The sequence below is a fragment of the Notolabrus celidotus genome, chromosome 18 (genome assembly GCF_009762535.1).
Source record: "Notolabrus celidotus isolate fNotCel1 chromosome 18, fNotCel1.pri, whole genome shotgun sequence".
Classification (NCBI taxonomy): Eukaryota; Metazoa; Chordata; class Actinopteri; order Labriformes; family Labridae; genus Notolabrus; species Notolabrus celidotus.
In genome coordinates this window covers 24,577,902-24,599,075 of record NC_048289.1, presented here as the reverse complement: position 1 = coordinate 24,599,075, position 21,174 = coordinate 24,577,902, and the positions used below count along the sequence as shown (strand labels likewise).

General features: G+C 38.8%; 1 protein-coding gene across 2 annotated transcripts; it reads right to left on the bottom strand.

Annotated features, from left to right (window-relative positions):
• Positions 1-255: 255 nt before the first annotated feature.
• On the bottom strand, positions 256-20,938 carry LOC117829587 (regulator of G-protein signaling 9-like). Of its 2 annotated transcripts, XM_034707159.1 has the most exons (18): positions 20,775-20,938; positions 17,455-17,551; positions 16,098-16,148; positions 15,693-15,799; positions 13,861-13,912; positions 13,726-13,784; positions 13,570-13,646; positions 13,400-13,481; positions 10,876-10,938; positions 9,315-9,344; positions 9,116-9,177; positions 7,212-7,325; positions 6,929-7,044; positions 5,819-5,906; positions 5,565-5,703; positions 5,378-5,460; positions 2,865-5,153; positions 256-2,492 (listed from the first exon to the last, which is right to left on the bottom strand). In XM_034707159.1, exons 1-17 carry the CDS (start codon positions 20,841-20,843, stop codon positions 4,970-4,972), a joined length of 1,473 nt encoding a protein of 490 aa, XP_034563050.1. In that variant the 5' UTR covers positions 20,844-20,938; the 3' UTR covers positions 256-2,492; positions 2,865-4,969. The 2 variants fall into 2 exon arrangements, with proteins under 2 accessions (XP_034563050.1, XP_034563051.1); XM_034707160.1 differs by lacking the exons at positions 256-2,492; positions 17,455-17,551; positions 20,775-20,938 and adding an exon at positions 17,152-17,265 and having other exon boundaries at positions 4,192-5,153.
• Between the last annotated feature and the right edge of the window lie 236 nt (positions 20,939-21,174).

Here is a 21,174-nt window from a genome sequence, read left to right as displayed (position 1 = left end):
TGTAGAAATGTTTTCCAAAATCTAAATTTGTCTCCAACTTTTAAAGGTGTTAAATCCATAAATAGTTAATCGTCTAAGGTGAGAGACTTAGCTCTAAGAGCAGGCTGTTCTACGTAAATATGAGAGAAATCTCAAAAACTATTGCTTTAACTAGTGTTAAAAATTGGTAAATAAAACCAAAATTGTAGTCCAGACTAGTTGTTAAAACAATCCAACCCTTCAGTCAACATCAGCATCTCTTTAAGGAGTCAGCTCTCATGTTAAGACAGTCATTTATTGAGGCACTTGACACAAGCCATGGAATGTACAAATCGAATACAACAAATTGAAGGTGTTTTTCACATTCTTGCTTCTGTAAACATGATCAAGGTAAATACATTCTGACAGTTAATTCACATTTTACTGCCCCCACATCCCAATTACAGCAACATGTAAGAAAACTATCAATACCTTTTCAGGGTAGTGTACAGTTCACAACCGCTACACAAAGTGTACAAAAACAGCAGTGGAGCCAAATACAAAACTATCAGCTGACCCTCAGTATGCAGCCACTCCTCAGTTATGAAAAGTGCACATCAGTCTATTTCACAAAGTGTGTCAGAGGTAAGGAAACTGTGGATGAGGCATCTAAGTCTATGTAGCAGCACAAAAACACATCTCTACTCCAGTAAACAGATCATAACTCTAAATATATAAATACATTTTCTATATTTTCAGCAGGTATGTGCACAGGCAGTCTAAATATATCTGTGTGCTTTGGCGTATGTATAAAAAAGGATGTAAACATGTATTTTGTATTATGACTTTATCAACATAACTTTTATTTTTAGCTACCTGACAATCACAAAAACACTTTATTTTGTAATTTTTTACATCATTTAGGGCCTGTTTCCATTTACGCCATTTTCTGTTTTGTTTGTTTGTTTGTTTGTTTGTTTGTTTGCACTGGAAGCACCCACAACTTCAATTTTAGAGTACTTCTGACATGCACTTATGATTGCAGGGTTATAAAAGTTGTCTTGCAGCACTTCTATGTCAAGTTAGTTTCTCCTGTGATGATGTGACATGCGACATTTTAAGCCGTCCCTTCAGTGAATTTGATTGGACAGTGCAGGAGAAGTGTTATTGAAGAGTGCAGCAGTGTTCTATAAGTTTAACTACTTCAGCACAGCGACAACAACGTCCAGTGCTGAGAGCATTTTTGCTGTGAGGACACTGAACTGCATTGGTTTTGTATGCAAGGCGCTGCAAGCTCAAAAAAAACGCTGTAAATGGACACAGGCCCTTAAAGTTTTTGTGATTTTGTGGCCCTGCTCTCAGAAATTGTCCGTGCACATGCCTGCTTTGTAAAAACTTCTGAATCCCAAAAAACACATTCTTATCAGGTGTGTTAAGTTGGGTAAGGCTGCTGCTGCTGGGCTACTGTTGGTTTAATGAGGTTTGAATGTGAAAGCTACAGCTCAGGTTCGAAAGCTTTTAGATGTTCACAGACCCTGATGTCCTGTGTTGAGCTGGGCCAGACAAAAGCAACATTCACTGTAAACAGCTGGCTCAGCCGGAGCTCACATCAGTACAGGGTTTATGTTAGTAAGGCTGTTTTTAAAGGAATAGTTCACCAAAAATCTAGTTTGTTTTGAGTATTAAATATGTTACTTTCATCTAGTATGTGAAAATGTGATCAAACACAATCTCTGTGTGCTGGCAAAGGGTGTGTCTTAAGCATTTTTATAATCAACTTTCATTTCATTATATCTTGTTTAGAGTTTTAACAACCTGAGAGGAAGTCTTCATTACAACATTAACGCTTACTGTGGGTTTTCTTTTAATTCATGGCTGTTTGAGGCAGCTTTGAAACGGCCAAGTAGCCAAAAAACGAATTAAATTAAGAGAAAAAGATACTGAATTTTAAAATAATAAGTAAAAAATGCGAGCCAAACTCAGGTAAAGGACCTTTTTTGTTGTGTGGTCTACATTTCTTAGCATTTGGGGGCTACACTGGTGTTTCAAGTTACAGTTTTTAAAGTCCGATTTTAAATAAGATGATGCTGCAGGTAGGATAAAACCCCCAGGCCGACCGGCAGTCTGTGTTTGATGCAAGAGGAACAACACAGAGATGTTACAGTGACGTCTGCTGCCACATCTTGAGATTTCCCACATGTTGTGCGTCAGTCTGTAAGGGTGTTTGGTATTTGTGTTGTAGACTGGTTTGTGGCCACATTTGATCCTTACGAGACCTTTTCTCTCTATCAGCTCACTGTCATATCTGCCAGCTCAGACAGACAGATTTAAAACACCATCTTTTATAGACATGTGTGAGTTTACTCTGTTAGCCGGTCCCGTTATGAGGGGTGAGGCTCTCCCAGGGGCAGATGATCTCTTTGGCTCCCACTCCTCCTCCCCGAGAGGCGGCTCTGTGCTCCTCGTCCTCATCCTCGGACTCTATGGGGTAGATCCGACACTCAGGAGGGATGTCGACTTTGATCTGGAAAAAACTGAAAACCATATTCTATGAAAGCACCTGATAGATTCAGGGGGATCTATCAGAAGAAAGTTAGGCAGTGGGAAATAAAAAGACTGGGCTGCTGACTTAGGTTTTGGACAAAAGGCCAAGGTGATTGTTATCAGGTGTGTGAAATGGAAGGACACAGTTTGAGATCATGTCAGGGTGAAGCTAGGTTTTAATTGATGTACAACCAAAACAATGTGCTTAAGGTGCTGAAATGCCAGAATTGAGTGGAGTCAGTAAATGGGCCAATAACTGTAAACCTGAAAGAAATAATGAAAGGTTATATCACAGATATTTCTTGCAGGTCTGTTTTTCTGTGCAGTTCAGTTCAGTGTGCCTGTTCTGGTCCAAAACTCACTTGCCGATCCGTCTCGGTGGAGCCTGACTTGGTTGATCCGGGCTGATTGGCTGAATCCTGCTACTCGTCCCAGCAGCTGAGTGGCATTTGGGCGACAGGCTGGCGAACATATTGGATGGGGTGCAGCCTCGCTTCAGTAGACGACGCAGAGACAGAGCCATGCGAGACTTGGACACATGACCCACCACCGAGGCTCCAGTCCCAGAGTTCCCCTCGCCCTCGCCTCCACTTGGCTCCGGTCGCCGCTCAGACGCCGATGTGCTGTCCAACGCCAGGCTGATGGGGGACTGACAAACCAGGGTGTTGGCAAGAAAAGGGAGAGAGGACGAGGTGGTGGAAGAGGGGAAGTCAGTGATGCCGGAGTAGACAGCGAGGTGGGGGACAGGAGTGGTGAAGCGGCACAGCTGTGAGGTCAAAGGGTAACAGGCACAAGTCAGGGAAAATGTCAAAAACAGTCTAAACAGGTGAATCCTTAATGAATCATCTTTCTGTCACCAAGTATTCAAATGTGTCATGATTCTTCCTTTTTCTTAATCCTGACATGAGTAAGATGGAGTTCGTTTCCTAACGAATGACTTTATATTGGGAGGAAAAAAGTAGACAATTGTTTAGCAATATGCAGTGAAGGTTAATTGCATGTGTATAATAAACAATAAACCATCTATTTATAATATTAACAATTGTTATGAAAGAAAACACTTTTTGGAGAGGTAGGTGCGCGGTATAAAGACTTAATGGAGAAAGAAAGGTAAACTAAGAAAGATGTACACAAATAAGAGTAAGGAAAATTGGAAGAGTAAATGATAGAAAAGTAGGAGGAAAAAAGTTAAGAAAGAAACAAAAGGATTAGAAAGAAGGAATAAGAAAAATAAAGCATGAAAAACAAAGAAAGAAAAAGTTAAAGAAAGAAAGAGGACAAAAAGAGGTAGAATGGAAGTAAGAATAAAATTAGAGAAAGCAAGAAAAAGAGACAACGTAAGAAAGACAGACAAAAGAGAGAAAATGAAAGAAAGAAAAAAGACAGAATGCATGAAAGAAAGAAAAAGCAACAAAGAAAGAAGGAGCATTAGAAAGGAAAAAGAAAAATCAATAAAGACAGAAAAAAGACAAAGACAGATAGAATGGGAGAAAGAAAAAAAATACTAATTAACAAGAAAAGATAGAGAAAGAAAGAAAGAAAGAAAGAAAGAAAGAAAGAAAGAAAGAAAGATAGAAAGAATGAAAGCAAAAAAAGTAACAAGAAAAAAGAAAGAAAGAAAGAAAGACAGACGTAATAAACGTACTTACCACATTGACTGAATGATAACTCAGGACAAACAGATGAACATGAGGTGATCTGTTGTTGTTTTATTTGCTAATGAATGATGACATACAGAAGAGAAACACACAGTACAGATGCTGTTTGACAAACAGGTGATAAAAACAACACACATGATAAAAACAAGACATACAGGCCGTATGAACAGAGATGGATCAGAGTGACATTCATACATGTTAAACTAAAACTAACCTAAAGCTGAATGAAACAGATTTTATTCATGTATGTCTATGGATGTTTGCACCTGTCATCAAACCTACAAAAGCTGAGTTTTTGGCCAGCAGGGGGCAGCAGAAACAAGCTGAACACAACACTAACAGCTTTATTTTTACATTCAGCTTATACAAAGAAACACCTGGTTGATTTTAGTCCAAAATCACTGGCTGGAAAATAACTGGTGAGCTGATGAATCCTCCTCTTTGTTGGTGAGCTAGTCACTAATTTTCTGTATTTGATTGGTTTCTAGGTTGGAAGCATTAAGCAGAAAACAGCTGTCTGCAGCAGCAAAACATAACACCATGAGAACAGCAAAACATTAAGGTTTAGGTTTTAATACCAAAACAATGAGCTAAAAGACGCCTCATAGCCTCTCAGAGTTAAAGGGAATCTGCAGCGCCGTTATGATTCTCTACTGGTGAGACCTTTCTCGCTTAACATCCACTGTTTTTATTAAATTATTTATAGTAGCTTTAAAGTCAAACTAAAACTGCATTAAAATGTTTAAATGATCAGTTAATAAACTATGTAACTAAATAAAATGACTAATTAGTATCCGAGTATCACATCTTTATCTCTTAGAGGGAGGACGAGGAGGAGGCACCTCCTTGCCCTGCTTGCTGAGTTTGCTCATAACCTGGGTGATGTCAACACTGGCGGCCATCTTGGCCTTGTGCTCCAGCTCCTGCTGGCGGAGGACGATGGGGCTGGGACTTGGCCTTCTGTTCCTCGCATTCTGCTCCAGCTGAGTTTGACTGAGAGACGAGGTGAAAAGGGGAATCAAGAATGATGGAGGATGGGATGAAAAGTAGAGAAAAAACAGTGTCAGACTTATGTTCTGATTTATTGGGATTTGAGTTTTTTTTTAACTGGATGAAAATGGTTGACAAAAGCTCAAAATCAGCTGAAACAGAACCTTAAAAACAATCCAAAAAAAGACTCTTTAATTTATTACAAATGACTCCAAACTATCACTAACCTGAACTTGTGCTCCTCAGGACATAACGCCTTCTTCAACGTCTCCTTGAATACTGGGGATTTCATGTACCGGCCGTATGAGTCCTACAAAATACACACAAACTCAGCTTGAACCGGGGGTCTTTGGTGATGCTAAGTCCAAGCTTGTTGTCTTGTTCTTGAAGCTACCTGTTTGAGTGTGCACTGACCTTCTTCATGAGCATGTAGATGTGAGTTTGAGCCGGGTCCAGCACGTATCTATGTGGATGTTTCAGGCCTTTCACTGTAACTTCCATCGTCTTTCCATCAATGTTGATCCACCGAGGAGCACCGCGAGCCAGGAAAGTCCTGGGATTAGAAAGGTTACAGAAACAGAAGAAAGGCTTTAACATCAGCATCAGTGGTGGAGAAGATTTGAGGTGCTTATTAAACCTGATTAAAGCAGAGTGAATTAAAACATTACTTGTAGATCTGCTCGGCTTTATCTCTCACTGTCGCAGCAGCGCCCCACTTCAGATCTTCACATGCTTCCCAGAATGCCAAGTTCTCGCCTGCAATGGATCAGAAATAGTAAACAAGGAGACATTAAAGGTGACATATCATGCCAAATGGACTTTTTAATGGTTCTCTACCTGAAATATGTTTCCCTGGCATGTCTACAAACCCCCCGAGAATGAAAAAAATCCATTCTGCCCCTGTTTTGATTTCTCCACCTTTCTGTAAATGTGTGTGAAACGAGCCGTTTCAGACTTCCGTGTTTTTGTTACGTAACAACAATATCCGGTCTGTCACGGAGTCAGAGCTCGGAGCTTGTTCAGCCCATAGACTGTATAAAATAATACTGAATCCCCCCCCCGTTTTTTATTACCTGCACAAATGTGTGCTAACAAGGAGCTTAGGAGGGAGGCATGCTAGTTGTAGGCTGTCTTAATAAACACAAAGGTCGGTTTTACTCCCACGTCTGCAGATTTGAAGATCTAGTGGATGATTTTTATTTGTCATGGATAAGTGCTAGCGCTAGTTAGCATAGCTACATAGCTACATGTCATAGCTGTAGCTGTGTACCAAGACACACGTCGACATACTGACAAATAAAACAACAAGAAACACTAAATCTGTGACCAATCCTTCAGAAAGGTCCTGCTACAGGCGCCTCTCCGTCAGGATCAGATTCTGGATCAGATTCAGAGGGTTGAAGTAACGTGATCTCTGAGCAGCCGTGTATATTCAGCCAACATGTAAACATTAGATCAACGTGCTGGACAGCCGAGGAACATCCATTTCCTGAGGGGGCGTGGTCAGAGGGAAAACAGAGTGTTCTGAGGAGGACTGAAGAAGAGGGCTTTTCAGGCATGCCAAAATCTGATTTCAAAGTGTTTTTTTGAGCATAAACTTTAAAGACATGTTTTGGGGACCTCTTAGACCAATATATATTGATGAAAAAAGCGTGATATGTCACCTTTAAAACACACAGAGCTGCATCGAATGGATCAAAAAAAATCAGTGGAAACAGAAATCTCAAGTGAAATAAGTTAATTGTTTGTCACTGGATGAATTAAAACAACAATCATACCGCTGAATTCTTTCTTCAGGAAGAGTCTGAAGTCATTTCGTCCTCGAGGGTCTGACAGCAGCTCTCCGAAACTGAACGTCCACCTCTCCACGCGCATTTTAGTCGGTATTTCCACACTGTCACACACACACACACACACACACACACACACACACACACACACACACACACACACACATAAAACCACAGAGGAGGAAACACATAAAAGCCAATTCAAAGTTTGACCTTCGATTGAACCTGACTGAATAAAACGTAAATAATGTATCATCCTCCGCTGACTCACTTAGGCATGCTCAAGGTCCAGTACGTGACATCATCGGTGAGCCAGGGGTTGCTGGGAAGAGACCTGGAGAGGAACGGGTCGTGGCTGCTGTAGGTGGCACAGTACTTCACTAACCTGTGAGAAGAGGGGAAGAGAGTCTGAACTGAGAAACATCAAATGTCTGAAGTTCAGGTCATAACTAAGATGTTTTAGATACTTGATTCTGAATTGTAAAACGCATAACAATGGTAATTGAGACTTTTAAACGTAAACTAAAAACATAAATATTCAGTCTGGCTTTTACGTGGGGTTTAACAATTTTATTACTTACCTTTTACTGTAATATTGATTTAAATGCTGCTTTATTATTTTAGTAATTTTAACTGTTATCTTATTCTATTTTTATTTATCTATTCATTCATTTATTTATTTTATTTATCTACTCAGTTTTTATTGATATTTTTAGCCTTAGTTTTATTTTCAACTCTCATCGTTTCTTAATTAATTTTGATGCTTTAACTTATTTTAATAACATATTTTATTGTGTGTGTGCATTGGTCTCTACTTTAGTCTATATTTTAGTCTCTATTTTATTCTATTTTTATTTTTATTTTTATTAGTACTATTTCTATTATTATCATTATTATTACTGTCTAATATGTCTTGCCATTGTTTTACTTCTGCTTCTTTCTTGTTTTTCCAATCGCTGTAAAGCACTTTGGGTTGCATTTGATTTGTATGAAGTGTGCTATATAAATAAAGCTTGATTGATTGATTGATTGATTGATTGATTGATTGATTGATTGATTGATTGATTGATTGATTGATTGATTGATAATGAATTCTCAACAGCTAAAGCAACACCAGGGGAACATGATCACACAGGTCAGATCAAATCAAATTTCACATCTGCTTTTTGACGCTGCTGAAACTTAAATATTTTTTTAAATGATAAAGAAATGAGTCCCTTCTGACTTTCAGTACTTCCATGAGTTGGGGCACAAATTCAAGCTGTCATGCAAAAAGGAAACTATATGTAAGTACGATCCAGAAACGTACGCAACTTCTCTGGGCCCAAGCTCATTTCCCTTCAGTTGGACGAAAACTTTTCTTTTTGGAAACCACCGCGGAAAAGTAACATTAATGTTGAATGACATACACACGTTTTGGAGCAACATATGCTGCCAGCCAGACAATAAAACTCAAGTTGTATTAAATGAGACTTTGTATTCACAGTGTTGTTGGCGGTTTTGCGCTCACAGAATTTCACATATTTTACTGAAATAATTGATGGTAAAGACAACTTTCCTTCTTTTCCAGAGAATCATTTACGTCTAAATCCAAGCCTTTTGGACATGTCTTTTTATTGTTAATATTTAATAAAGTTGAATTACAATAGTTCAAGTAAATACTCTAAAATAGTTTGAGGGCACAGACCCAAACCAATGTCCATTCAACCATTCAAGATTTACCTGTTCACCTGTTCAACCTGCACTGCTGCAGATCTTGGGCTAGATTCAAATAGAATGTGATTTCACAGACTTCCCTAAAAATAAGTTAACAATTAATTTTACTTATAATGAGCTCTTACTATTCTTTTATTGTTTTTATTTATTATTATATTTGTGTATGATTATATTGTATCTTAATAACTGTACAGCACTTTGGTCAACTGAGGTTGTTTTTAAATGTGCTTTATAAATAAAGCTTGACTTGACTTGACTATAATGTGATCCCTAGTGGTGAAAAATGTTTCCATGTCTTGAAGCAGCCTGATAACTCATTAAGTCACCAATCCAGCCATAGCTGTTTCCATCTCATGACTCTAAACTATCATCAGTGATGAAGTGACATGTTAGTATGTGATTTAAAGACATGTTGTGAGACAAATACAAGCAGAGTGGTCATATGATGGAGCAGCTTACGCGCCAATGGACACTGATGACTTCACTCTGGGCCTCATGATGGACTGCTGGGTAAAGATCATCTACAGGAAGAAGAGGAGAGACGACAGATTAAATAACGTCTCAGTGGATGACTGCTAATGGTTAACAAGTGTTGATATGAGAGGAGACATTTAGAAAAGGTCAGAAATAGATAGATGAACAGATGAATTGCACTTACGACTTTCTCGTAATAGATGTGAGTTTTCATCTGGGGGAAAAAATAAATAAAATACTGTATTACAGATTGTGTCATATCAAAAAAAAAAGGTTCAATAAAAAGTGACATTTACTTAGTCAAAGGAGGATATTGGGCCGTGGGTAGTTTTGTGTTTGTATATGTGAACCTGACAAACAACATTATGCATTGTTGACATTAACAGTGAGGACTTCTTTGATAGTGACGCCGTCCTTAAATGTAATCCCTCAATTTGACATTGTATGCCTAAAACACTGTTGGGAAAACAGCCCACAGTTAAATAAAGAAAGTATCAGTATCAGTGAGTCACTACCAAAGACATATCTTTATCCCATTTACTGTTTTGTAGTCTGAATCTGCAGCCTGTGATTCAAGTTACATTGAAGGTCAACAGCAAGACAGAAATTCATGGTGAGTAACACCAATTTGTTTTTACTGTAAATGACATGATGCAAACAAGCATTTGAATGAATTCATAAAATTTCAAATTCATTGAGAAAATCCACTTGACACTGCATCCTGAAAGCCAGTGTTGAGAATTCTCCGACTTCCTTGGACGCATCAGAAATAATCAATCAAATGTAATCTAGCACTTTAAAAGTTGTTTTCTTCTCTTCTTTCAGACAAAACATGACATTTTAGGTCAAAATGAGCATTATGATGTTGTCGGGCAAAGTTTCAGTGTATTACTTGCAATTAAATTGGAAACCAGAGTGCAGCCTCTGTTTGGATCACTATTTACAGTGAAACTGAGACCCATCTGAGAAAAACTGAACAGGCACTCCCCTTAAACATAACGCCTGAAGGTAGTTTTCATCACAGAAATCTCCTCTAGCCGATGTGATGAGTTGAGAAATGACAGCGATTGTTTTGCTGCAACTTTTTGTGCTCCTTTTGATCTGACGGACCCAAATTAACATAGACATCAAAACTACAGTTTTGTCTTTATTTTGGTTTGAACACATTTTTGTGCTAGTTGCACCTAATGTAATAAAATCCCAACTCTTTATCATGCATTTAGTTTGGACCATGGTGCTGACTGTAATGACATCACTCGTGGCCATTATAAGACTCAAACAGCGCCCTCTGGAGGCACACAGGCTTGCTTTACATATGTAGAGGGGCTCTGAAAGATCTGAGAACACGTCTTGAATCATCAGAGTTACCTTCAAAGGTTGAAATAAGGTTAAAGTCTGGGTTACATTGAGGATTACACATGTAGCTTTTAGTAGTCAAGGTGAGGGTTTAGACAAAGGGAATGCATGTGCCAGAGAAAAACTTGGTGGTGTGTGGGTGTTGGCGTAGTATAAAAGATGGAATACAAAAGAGAGCCATGGAAATGCCTGCAGGAGAGAAGAAAAGAGAAAAGAAAAGAAGGAATCAATGTTAGTAAAAGATGAGTTAGATAAGGAAACAGGAGACAGGAAAAGGAAAGAAGATAGGCAGCCTATATTGCACCTGGATTCATGCATCAAATCCTCTTACTGAATATAAGCTGACAGGATTTATGTTCATAAAGGTCAGGCAGAGACTCACCTGTTACCTCCTCTGCATTAGGATCTATCCGTCGATCCAGTCCATAGTCCATGGCGCTCACTGTCCCTGGCTTCACATAAAAACACACACCGACAAAAGCAACACAAACACCACAACATGTGTTAACCAAAGGACTATCAATGACAGCAGATGGCTGTTCTGAAATGCTAAACGTAGGCTGCTAATGTGTCTCACTTTTCCTGACCATCTGGACAAGATGACAAGTCATGTGTAAAGTGTGTTTTTGATTAACTCACAGTGCAAGTACAACAGGTTGTGTCTTTAAAACATATGCAAACTTGAAATTTCATGTATCTGTACTCAGCATCAGTCTGTCCTTTAACTATGATATTTTCTTAGCTGGAAAAATGTCACTCTACTAGGGGCCCTGGGGCAAAGACGAGCTTTGGGTCTCTACTGTCCCTGAAAATACACAATCTTCCTCTCCCAAATGAAACAAAACATTTTAAAATGACCTTTTCACAGTTGAATAAAATTAGAGCATTCGCTGCAACAGCCTGGATTTTTCTGATATGAATAGTTAGCTTATGTTGGCTTATGTTAGCTTATGTTGGCAAACTTTACATGGATGTTGCTCTAAATCATGCTAGTCTGCTTCAGTTGAATCTTCTTGTGCTTTTGTCACACTATTCTTGAAATTTACCAGGTTCCTATAATCAGTAAATAGATATATAAAAATGTCTTTTCTGGTTGCAGTTCAGATAAAGTTAATAAGTCCTGCTTAAAACACCTATTGAGGACAGTGAAAATCTGATTACTCATTGAAAATAAAAAAATAAAAATGAAAGCTTTTTTTATAATGGTTATATATACTGTATATTTAAAGATTAAATATATTTTGCCTGAAACAACATAAACTGTATATTGACATAGATAAGACATCAGGTTTCTTTATGTTTCAATTTGTTGAGAAATGTTGACATCATGTTCAGTATTGAACTAATGGGGATTTTTTTGGCTTTTGGAGACAGCCTCAAGTGGACAGTTGAGGAACTGCAGTTTTTGGCACTTTTGCATTGGCTTCATCTTTTAACACTGAGGGTTGCTGCTTGATCTGACTGCATCATAATGGTATTAAAGCATTACAATTATACCGAAGCCTCCATCCAGTAGTTAAAAACAGCTTGGTCGCATAGCTTGGTTACATAAAATAACGTGTATCATTTACTGGAATAAATTCATACTTTTGCGATGTGTTTGATGTAATTATTTATTTATCTAATTATTTCTTGTGTTCATCTCATCTGGTTAACTCTACCTTATCTTTAACTTTTCTTTCCACTCTTACTTATTTTATTAATTTTACTGAATTGATTTTCTTTTATTTTTAAGTATTTCATTTATAATCATGCCTTTTTTAATTTTACCATTGTTTTCTGTCTCTCTGTTATTCTGTGAAGCACTTTGGGCTGCATGTTTTTATGTATGAAAGGTGCTATATAAATAAAGTTGAGTTGAGTTGAGTTTATTGTGAATGCTTTTATTGCAATAACTAAGAACTGCAATCTGGCATACGGTCTCATGCTAATGGAATGAGGCAGGACCAAGTGTCAACCTCCTGTCTTAAATTATGAAGGCCATGCGGAAGTGCTAAAAACTGCAGTTCATCGAGCGTCCACTTGAGGCCAGCCGCAGAAACACCGTAAACCACATACACACACATTCAAAAAAGACGATATTTGCAGCATTTATAAACATGTTTACAGCCTGGTTAAAAAAAACCGTTTAGGTCTGAATAGCTAATTTCTCTATCGGCACACACTGTACATGGGGGTGAATTTTTTTATAACTTCTTATTTTTCAAGATATTAAACTTACGAGTTTTGCCCAAATAAGGGCATGCCTGACTTGATTGACAGGTGGGCACCCTGTAGCTGTTAGCAAAGAGGCTAAAGCCTGCCTCTTTACCTCACACTAGCTCTGACAAAGTTAGGTCGAGACAGCATGTCCAATATGGCAGCTGCCGACGATTGGCTTCAAAACAGCGCCTCAGGAACAGATGGTTGGTGTCACATATACTACGTCTATTTATTATACAGTCTATGGGCAGGACATATGTTAATGTATTCCCACTCTAATTTGAGTATTCCCACTCTAATTTGAAAGGGTTAAAAGTCCCTCAAACCAAAAGACATTGAGTGACCCACGAGCCTCTGGGTACCGTGGGCGTCTTTGGACCCATAATCCCAGGGTGAAACTCAAGACTCACAACGTTGCCAGCATAAGGTGCAGATGATGGCACTACTTTCTCCTATGCAGCGTGAAATATTAATCAGACATGCCCTTTTCCTCTGACTGGACATGTACTGGTAATGAGGCATCATGGGTGGAGATAATTAGATACCCTGGGAAGTAAAGAGGTGGAGTGCAATTTATTTTCAGATCTCCCTGTCTGCTGTCACTTCACTGTTATCTACATGAAGCCCCATCCTGCGTGTGTGCTATAAGTCTGATTGCTATCCAAGCGTGTGTTCATTCCTTGTGTACTGTATGTGTGTGTGTATTCTCACCGGAGGTCTATGAACCACCCAGTACGCTCTCTCCTGGCACTCAAACACCACACGGTCTGGTTTCCTCCTCTCCTTTGCAGCCCTGAAAATCACGAACCACAGCATCGTAACACTTTCACGATCTTAAATTGGAGCGATGTCTCCGTGTGTTTTTTTATTTTCACACCCACCTGTACTGTTCTTTTGCTTGCATCACTATGAAATCCCATTTATGATTCATCCACTTGTGGAGACGGTTATACTGTTCCTGTGGATGTTAAATAACACCTGAGAAAATGCCAGCACACAAGATGTCTCACTTACAGCTCAGTCAGAGTTGGTCTCACCTGCTCATGCAGCTCCAGGAGTCCTTTCTTACGTATGTTTCTTTTCGCCAGATAGATCGCTTCAACATGGAACAAAAAGAGTGTTAACTTAAGAACAGGAGAACTTAGTTAACATAACCAACTCTGTTTGCTCACCATAATCTGTATCCTCAACAGGCCACTGCTGCGTGGGCCAGAAATACGGTGTCTGAGAAGGACAAAATAGACATAAAGCCAGAATTGGTTAAGCTGGATTTGCTTGTCAAAGGCCAGAATTTAAGATAGGTGTATATTTATCATTGCTCAGGCAACCAATACGTCTTTATTTGAGCAAATCAAGCTTTTTGGATGAATAAGCAAAATTAGTGTTGACTCATTCAACAAAAGATATTTTCCAAATTATGCAACAACTGACCTTTAACTCATTCATAAAATAAAATAAAAAGTTAAATGGCAACGTTTTGGTACTAGACCTTCATCAAGCAAACATTTTGAAAAGACTGAAAGAACAACTTAGAAAGAGTGTCACCAGTCATCACCTAATTTGTTCACTACAAATCAACGAAATAGAAAAAAGGGGACGAGACTTTAACTAATGGAAAGAATAACAACTAAGGAAAATCAGCAACCAAGGAAAAAATTGCAAATCAAACTATTTGAATAAACAAAATCAGAGGTTTATCAATAAATCAAAAGGATAAAGTAGGAACCTCCGGTCTCAAAATATGAAGCTCATGCAGAAGTGCTAAAACTGCAATTCATTAAGCGTCCACTTGAGGCTGGCTGCAGAAACACCGGAAACCACATACACACCCATTAAATAAGACGATCTTTGAAGCAATAATAAACATGTTTACAGCCTGGTTAAAAAAACGGCTTCGGTCTGAGGAGCTAATTTCACTATCGGCACACGCACTACGGGGGTGATTTTTTTCTACCTGATGGTTCAGAAGGTAATAAGCTTATGAGTTTTGCCCATTTAAGGACATGACTGACTCGACTGACAGGCGGGAACACTGGAGCTGTTAGCGAGGAGGCTCAAAGCCCACCTCTTTACCTCACACTAGGTCGACAGCAGTTTGGTTGAGTCAGCATTTCCAATATGGCACTTGCAGACGATTGGCTTCAAAACAGCGCTTCAGGAACTGATGGGTGACGTCACGGATACTACTTCCATCAATTATACAGTCTATGGTAGGAACTTAATAACTTGTCATCCAAACTAGTGAAGTAAAAGACTCAAAAAACTTTTTTTTCAACCTTTTTTTTTTATCTTATATATTCCCAAAAGTCTATGTTTGCTCTGACTGTAGGGCAGATAATCAATTAAGACTAAAAAATCTCTGATGGCGAATAAGGATCTGGTAGAAAATCTCTAATCAGTTGCTCATCAGTAAATATAAATAGACTTAAAAAACAGGTCACTACAGTGTTTTAAATTAACCTGGTCATTAATTTTTAAACTTAATATCGAATATGTACCTTGGACTCTCTGGATGTCTGCACTGATTTTTGGTTGAGGAACCAAAAATTAAATACAGATATACATGGAAAACACCAATTTGAGTCGAAGAAAAACATCAAGAATCAGTTCATCATTAATGATAATGATGACTTATTTATAAAAGGGAAAAAGCTTCTCTAGCTTCTTAAAATGACATTTCTCTTCTTCTTTAAACATAATTAATGTTTAAAAATCAACCCACTAATCAAAAAGTGACAAACAGATTAACCAGTGATGAAAATAATGACTGAATTTAGCCTTAATTATCTTCTCAGAAGTGACTGTGTGCTTAATTCAAGAGGAAATGCAAAGAGGGATGTCTTTGTCTGTCAAGTAGCAGCACCAACGTTACTAACAAGCAAGCTTCATCAAGTAAGTCACTATAATTAGAGAGCATTTATGAGGAATTAGCATTTTTAGCAACATCAAGCTAAAATGCGTCGGATGTTTTCTTTGCCGAGGTTTGAAGATGTGTTGTGTTTACCTGGAAGCGATAGAGGGATGCATCTGGTTTGATCACTAAACGTTTGTGGTCTTGAATGGGGTAGATGTATCCTAACGCCACCAGCATGGAGCCAAAACTCCTCGCCTCTGAAGGACAACAAAGAGAGAGAGAGAGAGAGAGAGAAAGAGAGAAAGAGAGAGAGAGAGAGAGAGAGAGAGAGAGAGAGAGGGAGGGAGAGGAGTTGAACAGCCTTTTTCTCATATCCACTTGGGAGAAAAGTTCACATAATTTACTTAAAATGTAAAAGGACAAAATAGAGCTAACTTAAAAAGGATTTTACCACACATACACACACACACACACACACACACACACACACACACACACACACACAGCTGACATTCTGCATACCGTACGAACAACATTAGATGACTCATTTCTCACCTTGTGCGTCTATTTGAAGTCTGTCAGCTAACCAAGCAATTATGTCTTCACCTGAGGAGAAAAGATAGAAAGGATGAGGCAGAGGTGAGATAATATGCACCGCCACTGACTGCACAAAGAAGCTCTGACAGCGAACGTCAAGAAAGAAGGTTTGATGGAACGTGTAGGTAGAGCATATGTGGGTGTGAGCATCCAAATGTCATTCCGCCCTTAGATACACCGCGACTGTTTAAAGCCTGAGAACATCTATAGAAAATGTAAGGACAGATGGAGGAAGAGGAGGAGGAAGAGGAGGGGAAGGGGTCTGTTGAGTCAAAATTACAAGAAAGAAAGAGGAAAGGGAAGGAAGTCAAGGAGAGGACAGAAGGACATAAAAAGAGAGGAAAGGAAAGAAAAGGGATCAGAAAAGAGATGGGAGGAGGTGAGGTAGAGAAAATTAAAAGAAAAGAAAAAGAGACGAGGAGAGGAACAAAATGAGGATATGCAGCCAGAGAAAAGAAAAATAGAGAGGGAGAAATGACAGGACAGAGAGGAGGGGTTGAAAGGGAAAATGGGAGACAAATAAAGGAGAAGAAATAAAAAGAGTAGATGAGGGTTTTCATAATTAAGGGAAGGATATGAGAGGAGAAGAGAAAGGGGACAAGAGAGGGGAAGACAGGCAAAAATAGAGATGAAATGAGAAAAAGAGAAGAAAAAGGACAAAACAATAGCAGATGGAAGAAAAGCAAGATTCCAAGAAGAGAGGAATGAAAAAGGAGAGGACAAGAGAAAAGAAAAGGAGAAAGGAAAGGAAAAGAAAGGTGCTGAATGGAGAGGAGAAAAGAATAGAAAGGAGAAGAAAATGAGAGATTGGTAGAGGAGGGTGAGAAGATAAGAGATATGCAGTAGAGAAGAGAAGCAGTATGCATGTTTTCTCTGTTTAATTCATTCAGCTGTTTGAACCTGCCTGGATTCAGAGCTCAGAAATGACGTAACAGTCTGGGTTCCCTCTCTTCTCCTCTGCCTCCTCCACCTCCTCCTCCTCTTCCTCCACCTCCAACTCTTTCTCACTCACTTCTTGCTTTTCCTTCTGCTCCTGTCTCTGTTTCTTGCTCTTTTCCTCTTCTCACCCCCTCAACCATCATCCTCTTCCTCCTCTTCCTCCTTCACCTCCTACTTTTCTCTCTCCATGATTCTGAGTCTGCGGGTGTTGTCATGGAGATTTAATCTGTAGCTCTTGAGTTTGTTGATACCAGGGCGCTGGTATCTTCCACTGAGACTATGCGGGTACAATCACTCAACCAGCTACTGAATTACATCAAGTGTGTATCACTGTGTGTGTTTCTGTGTTGGTGTGTGTGTGTGTGTGTGTGTTTACCAGTGATAGCATGCGGTATCGTTGTGATAACGAGTCTCTGCGGCTGTGACTTCACTCCTGTTTTGGGGTCCTGCATCTCCAGTATCACCTTCTCCGCCTGCAACACAAATATAGTTCATGGCCATGCCGACAGATTGGTTTGACAGCCGGTTAAGTGTTCAGTGAAAGGCAGGGAAACTGTTACGGATCATACTGTAACGAGTAGTCAAAAGGAGGGTCAGGCTGTAAGTGAAATCTAAAATAATTCACTGTAAAGGATACGATTGCGTCATCATGCAAATCACCACCAACCTGTTGCATGTGAAATCAAAGCTTTGGCACCTGATTCATGGTGAACAGCTCACATGCTGCAGCTATGTAAACTAATGTATTACTAGTTGTAAACCACAGAAATCCAGATTAACTTGTAAGGTAATGGTATAGTAAGAGGTGGAGGGCAAGTTGTAATTTAGGGTCAAAAAAGGGGACCTTGACAATTACTATCATTTCAAACATTTAGCAATAAACAACTAAAAGGACAGTTAAAAGTTAAAATCTTAAGATGAATATGGCCAGATCACAAAGTGGACACCACATTCCATGACACATTAGCTACCATTAGAAAAAGCCAAACAGTAAATCAGTTTGTAAATCACATTTCATAAGCTAGCATAACATTTATTGTAGCTAATATTAACTACTTATTTGTTGTGCCAAGCTAGCATTATTGAAATTGCCAACACTATTTGTAAGCTAACGTTACATTAGCTTGTAAGTATGTTGTTATTTTTCCATGCTAACATGTTTGTTAGCTAGGAGTTTGAGCTAGTATGTAAGCTAGTTATTTGATCCATTACGACATTGTGTTTTGTTAGTATGGAATTATTGGAGCCATTTTACATTCAAAGACAACAGCTAGCACTAGCATATAGGTACTTGCTAGATAACATTATTTGAGCTAACTAGTACAGTAGCTCAGGGGTTCCTTAACTTTTCAGCCCAGGACCCCCAAAATAAGGGTGCCAAAGGCTTGTGACCCCCTCCAAGTGGTTATATGTTGCTTCAGACTTCAAAATGAGTTTACCTACATGCACATGTGGCTGTGTTTCCTGTGCTGCTGTGAATTAACCTGCTACTACTGATCCTTTTGTAAATTAACTGTTAGCTAACCCTAACTTTAGGAGTCATCTGGCAACAAAGAAAGGAAGAAAACTAATTAAATGTACTTATTTGCAGGGTTTTGTTTCAAATGTAACTACTATTTTTGTCTATATTTTTTACAATATTGGGTAAAATAAGCTAATTTAGATTGCTTAAAAAAAAAATAAGAATCTGGAAGACATCTCGCGACCCCCCATTGGTGGTCCCGACCCACACTTTTGGAACCCCTGCAGTAGCTAATGGTTTGTTCCAAGCTTGTGTTATTATATGTTATGGTTGCTAATAATCTGAGGCTAAATAATTCTAACTGCCCTTGGATAACAACTGAATACTAGCACTCAAACAACTGCTAGGTAACATAATGTATGCTAACATTTCAAGCTAACAAGCTATAATGACCGTTTACTAGTATTTTGCTTCAAGCTACCATTAATTATGTTATATTTTGATCATAGCTAACACCCTCTGGATTGTAATGTCTGAAACTACATCACAGTTAGCTTTTGGACACAACCCAGCTATCTATAATATTATGCAGTGGCTGGTTGGATACAGTAGCTGCTGTCTGGTCTTAGCTAAAAGGTTAAAATATATATATTGTTTTAATTGAAATATGACTAGCCCTTCCTTCATATTTTTACAAGTCGTTGTCTTTTTATTTGCTGATCAAATTGGAGGTGGTGGATTGGAAACACATGTCACAAACCCTGAATCCACTCTTATAAGCCTGAACACAGCAGTGCATTGTTACTGTTAGCATTTGAGCTTACCATCCTGAGTATGACAACCGAGAACAATGGCTGAAAATAATGAATAACTTCTTATATTTCATAGTATGAGGCTGTGTCATGGTGGGAAATGACGGCACTCAATCAATCCTTGCAATTGATACATCTAGTTAGACAATAGTTGATATTTGAGAGATCAGCTTCTCAGCCCAACAACCACATTAAAACAGGGCGAGAGGTTAGATGAACCCTGTGTTTTATGCCCTGATCTCTTGGCTTTTGTTCAGCTTGTGTGGGTGGTGTGGTGAGTCACCACCTGGTAAACTGTTTTTGTTTTTTTTGGTTATCATATCATCTAATCCCACAGCCCCCACAGCAGATCCTGTGTGCAGCTCAGGTGTGTACTGGACAGCAAGACAGGGCATTTATTCAGTTTGCATGCAAGAGGAGGAGAGACTGTTTGTGTGTATGTGTGCGCAGATGACTCCCGGGCCCGTTTGAAGTGGCTTTGTGCTTTGAAGTCATCCTGGAAAGGCCATAAGCTCCGGGCTGAGATGGGCCAAAGTGGGCTTTCATGAACCGTAACACGAAGTTCTCTTGGAAATTAGCTCTATTAGCTCTCTGTGAGCACTCCCCCAGAAAGTATGACATTAGGAGTGCTACATCTGGTAATGGACTCTAGGATTTGTATAAATGATGGGGCTATTATCATAATTATTCCCAGCATAATGTTTTCTTAGTTACATCTTTGTGAAAAATTATTATGCTTTGTGAGTAATTGAATTAAACATAAGATGATGAATCCAGCCTGAGTCTGTTGTTTTCAATACACAGTGTCTGGATTAACCTCTCTCCAGAGACTGGTTGGTATGGTTGGACACACTGATACTGATCCAGGCTTAATGCTTATTAACTAGAACGACCTTATCACTGTGAAAAGGTTGCAACAAAACAGAAACTAACATTTGATTTGACAGAGAGTGCAATAAAATCAGCATGACATCTGATTGTTTTGATGGCTTCCCTTGCGTTTATTTATGAATGCATGGTTTTGAAATTGTATTTTCTAATTTACTCTAGTGGATCTGATAACCAAATACAGATTTGCATGCATAAGGACATATTTCTTAGTTTTTCTGTTTTGTTTTTCATAAAATTTAGATTTGGTCCAAATAGACTGTAAGCTTTGTTATTGTGCAAAAATGTCCAACCAAAAAAACCTACACATTAAAATACAAAGAAACCACGATTTGACTAGAATACAAACAATTGTATGAGACGCAGTTTTCATGTAATTGTCGTTAGAACCATGGTTTAGTGAGGTTGCAGACAGTCCAATCACTGGGTTGGAGAACCCATAAAACTGACCCATCATTAGGTGCGTCTTCAGGTATCGTCTACAAACCTGAGCAGGGCTGTGATCAGCATCTCTGATGATAAAGGGAAGCCTACCTTCTTGAGACATGCCATCCGTGGTCGATACCTCTGTCCATGATCACGAAGAGCGTTTCTAATGGTCATGTTGTCTGCTGCTTTTCACTCACTAGTGCACATTCAAACAGTGTCACAGACGCCAATGAGTCCTGTGTCGTGTGGAGGGGATGCTACATGGGAAATGCAATGATCGATACTGATGCTGTTGGAAATAAAGTGAGATTTGGAGAGTCGGAATTTGTGAATACGCCGGTAAATTCGGATATTACGCGACATTATTTCTTCATTTCAGAATCAAATCCCAGCAAAAATACATATGATCTTTTATTCCATTGCATTTTATGCACGTGTACAAACCTGCCAACGTCATTATGAATAATGCTATAAAATTAAAAAGACCGAAAAGGCCGAAAAACTT

What these genes read in the sequence shown, in the direction of transcription:
- LOC117829587 (XM_034707159.1), bottom strand. Translation starts at nt 20,843, where the DNA reads ATGACCATTAGAAACGCTCTTCGTGATCATGGACAGAGGTATCGACCA. An exon ending in ACATCTATTACGAGAAAGTC is followed by an intron (nt 9,178 to 9,314) that starts GTAAGTGCAATT and finishes TTCTTCCTGTAG; the next exon opens with ATGATCTTTACCCAGCAGTC. An exon ending in TCATCAGTGTCCATTGGCGC is followed by an intron (nt 7,326 to 9,115) that starts GTAAGCTGCTCC and finishes CTCTTCTCACAG; the next exon opens with GTTAGTGAAGTACTGTGCCA.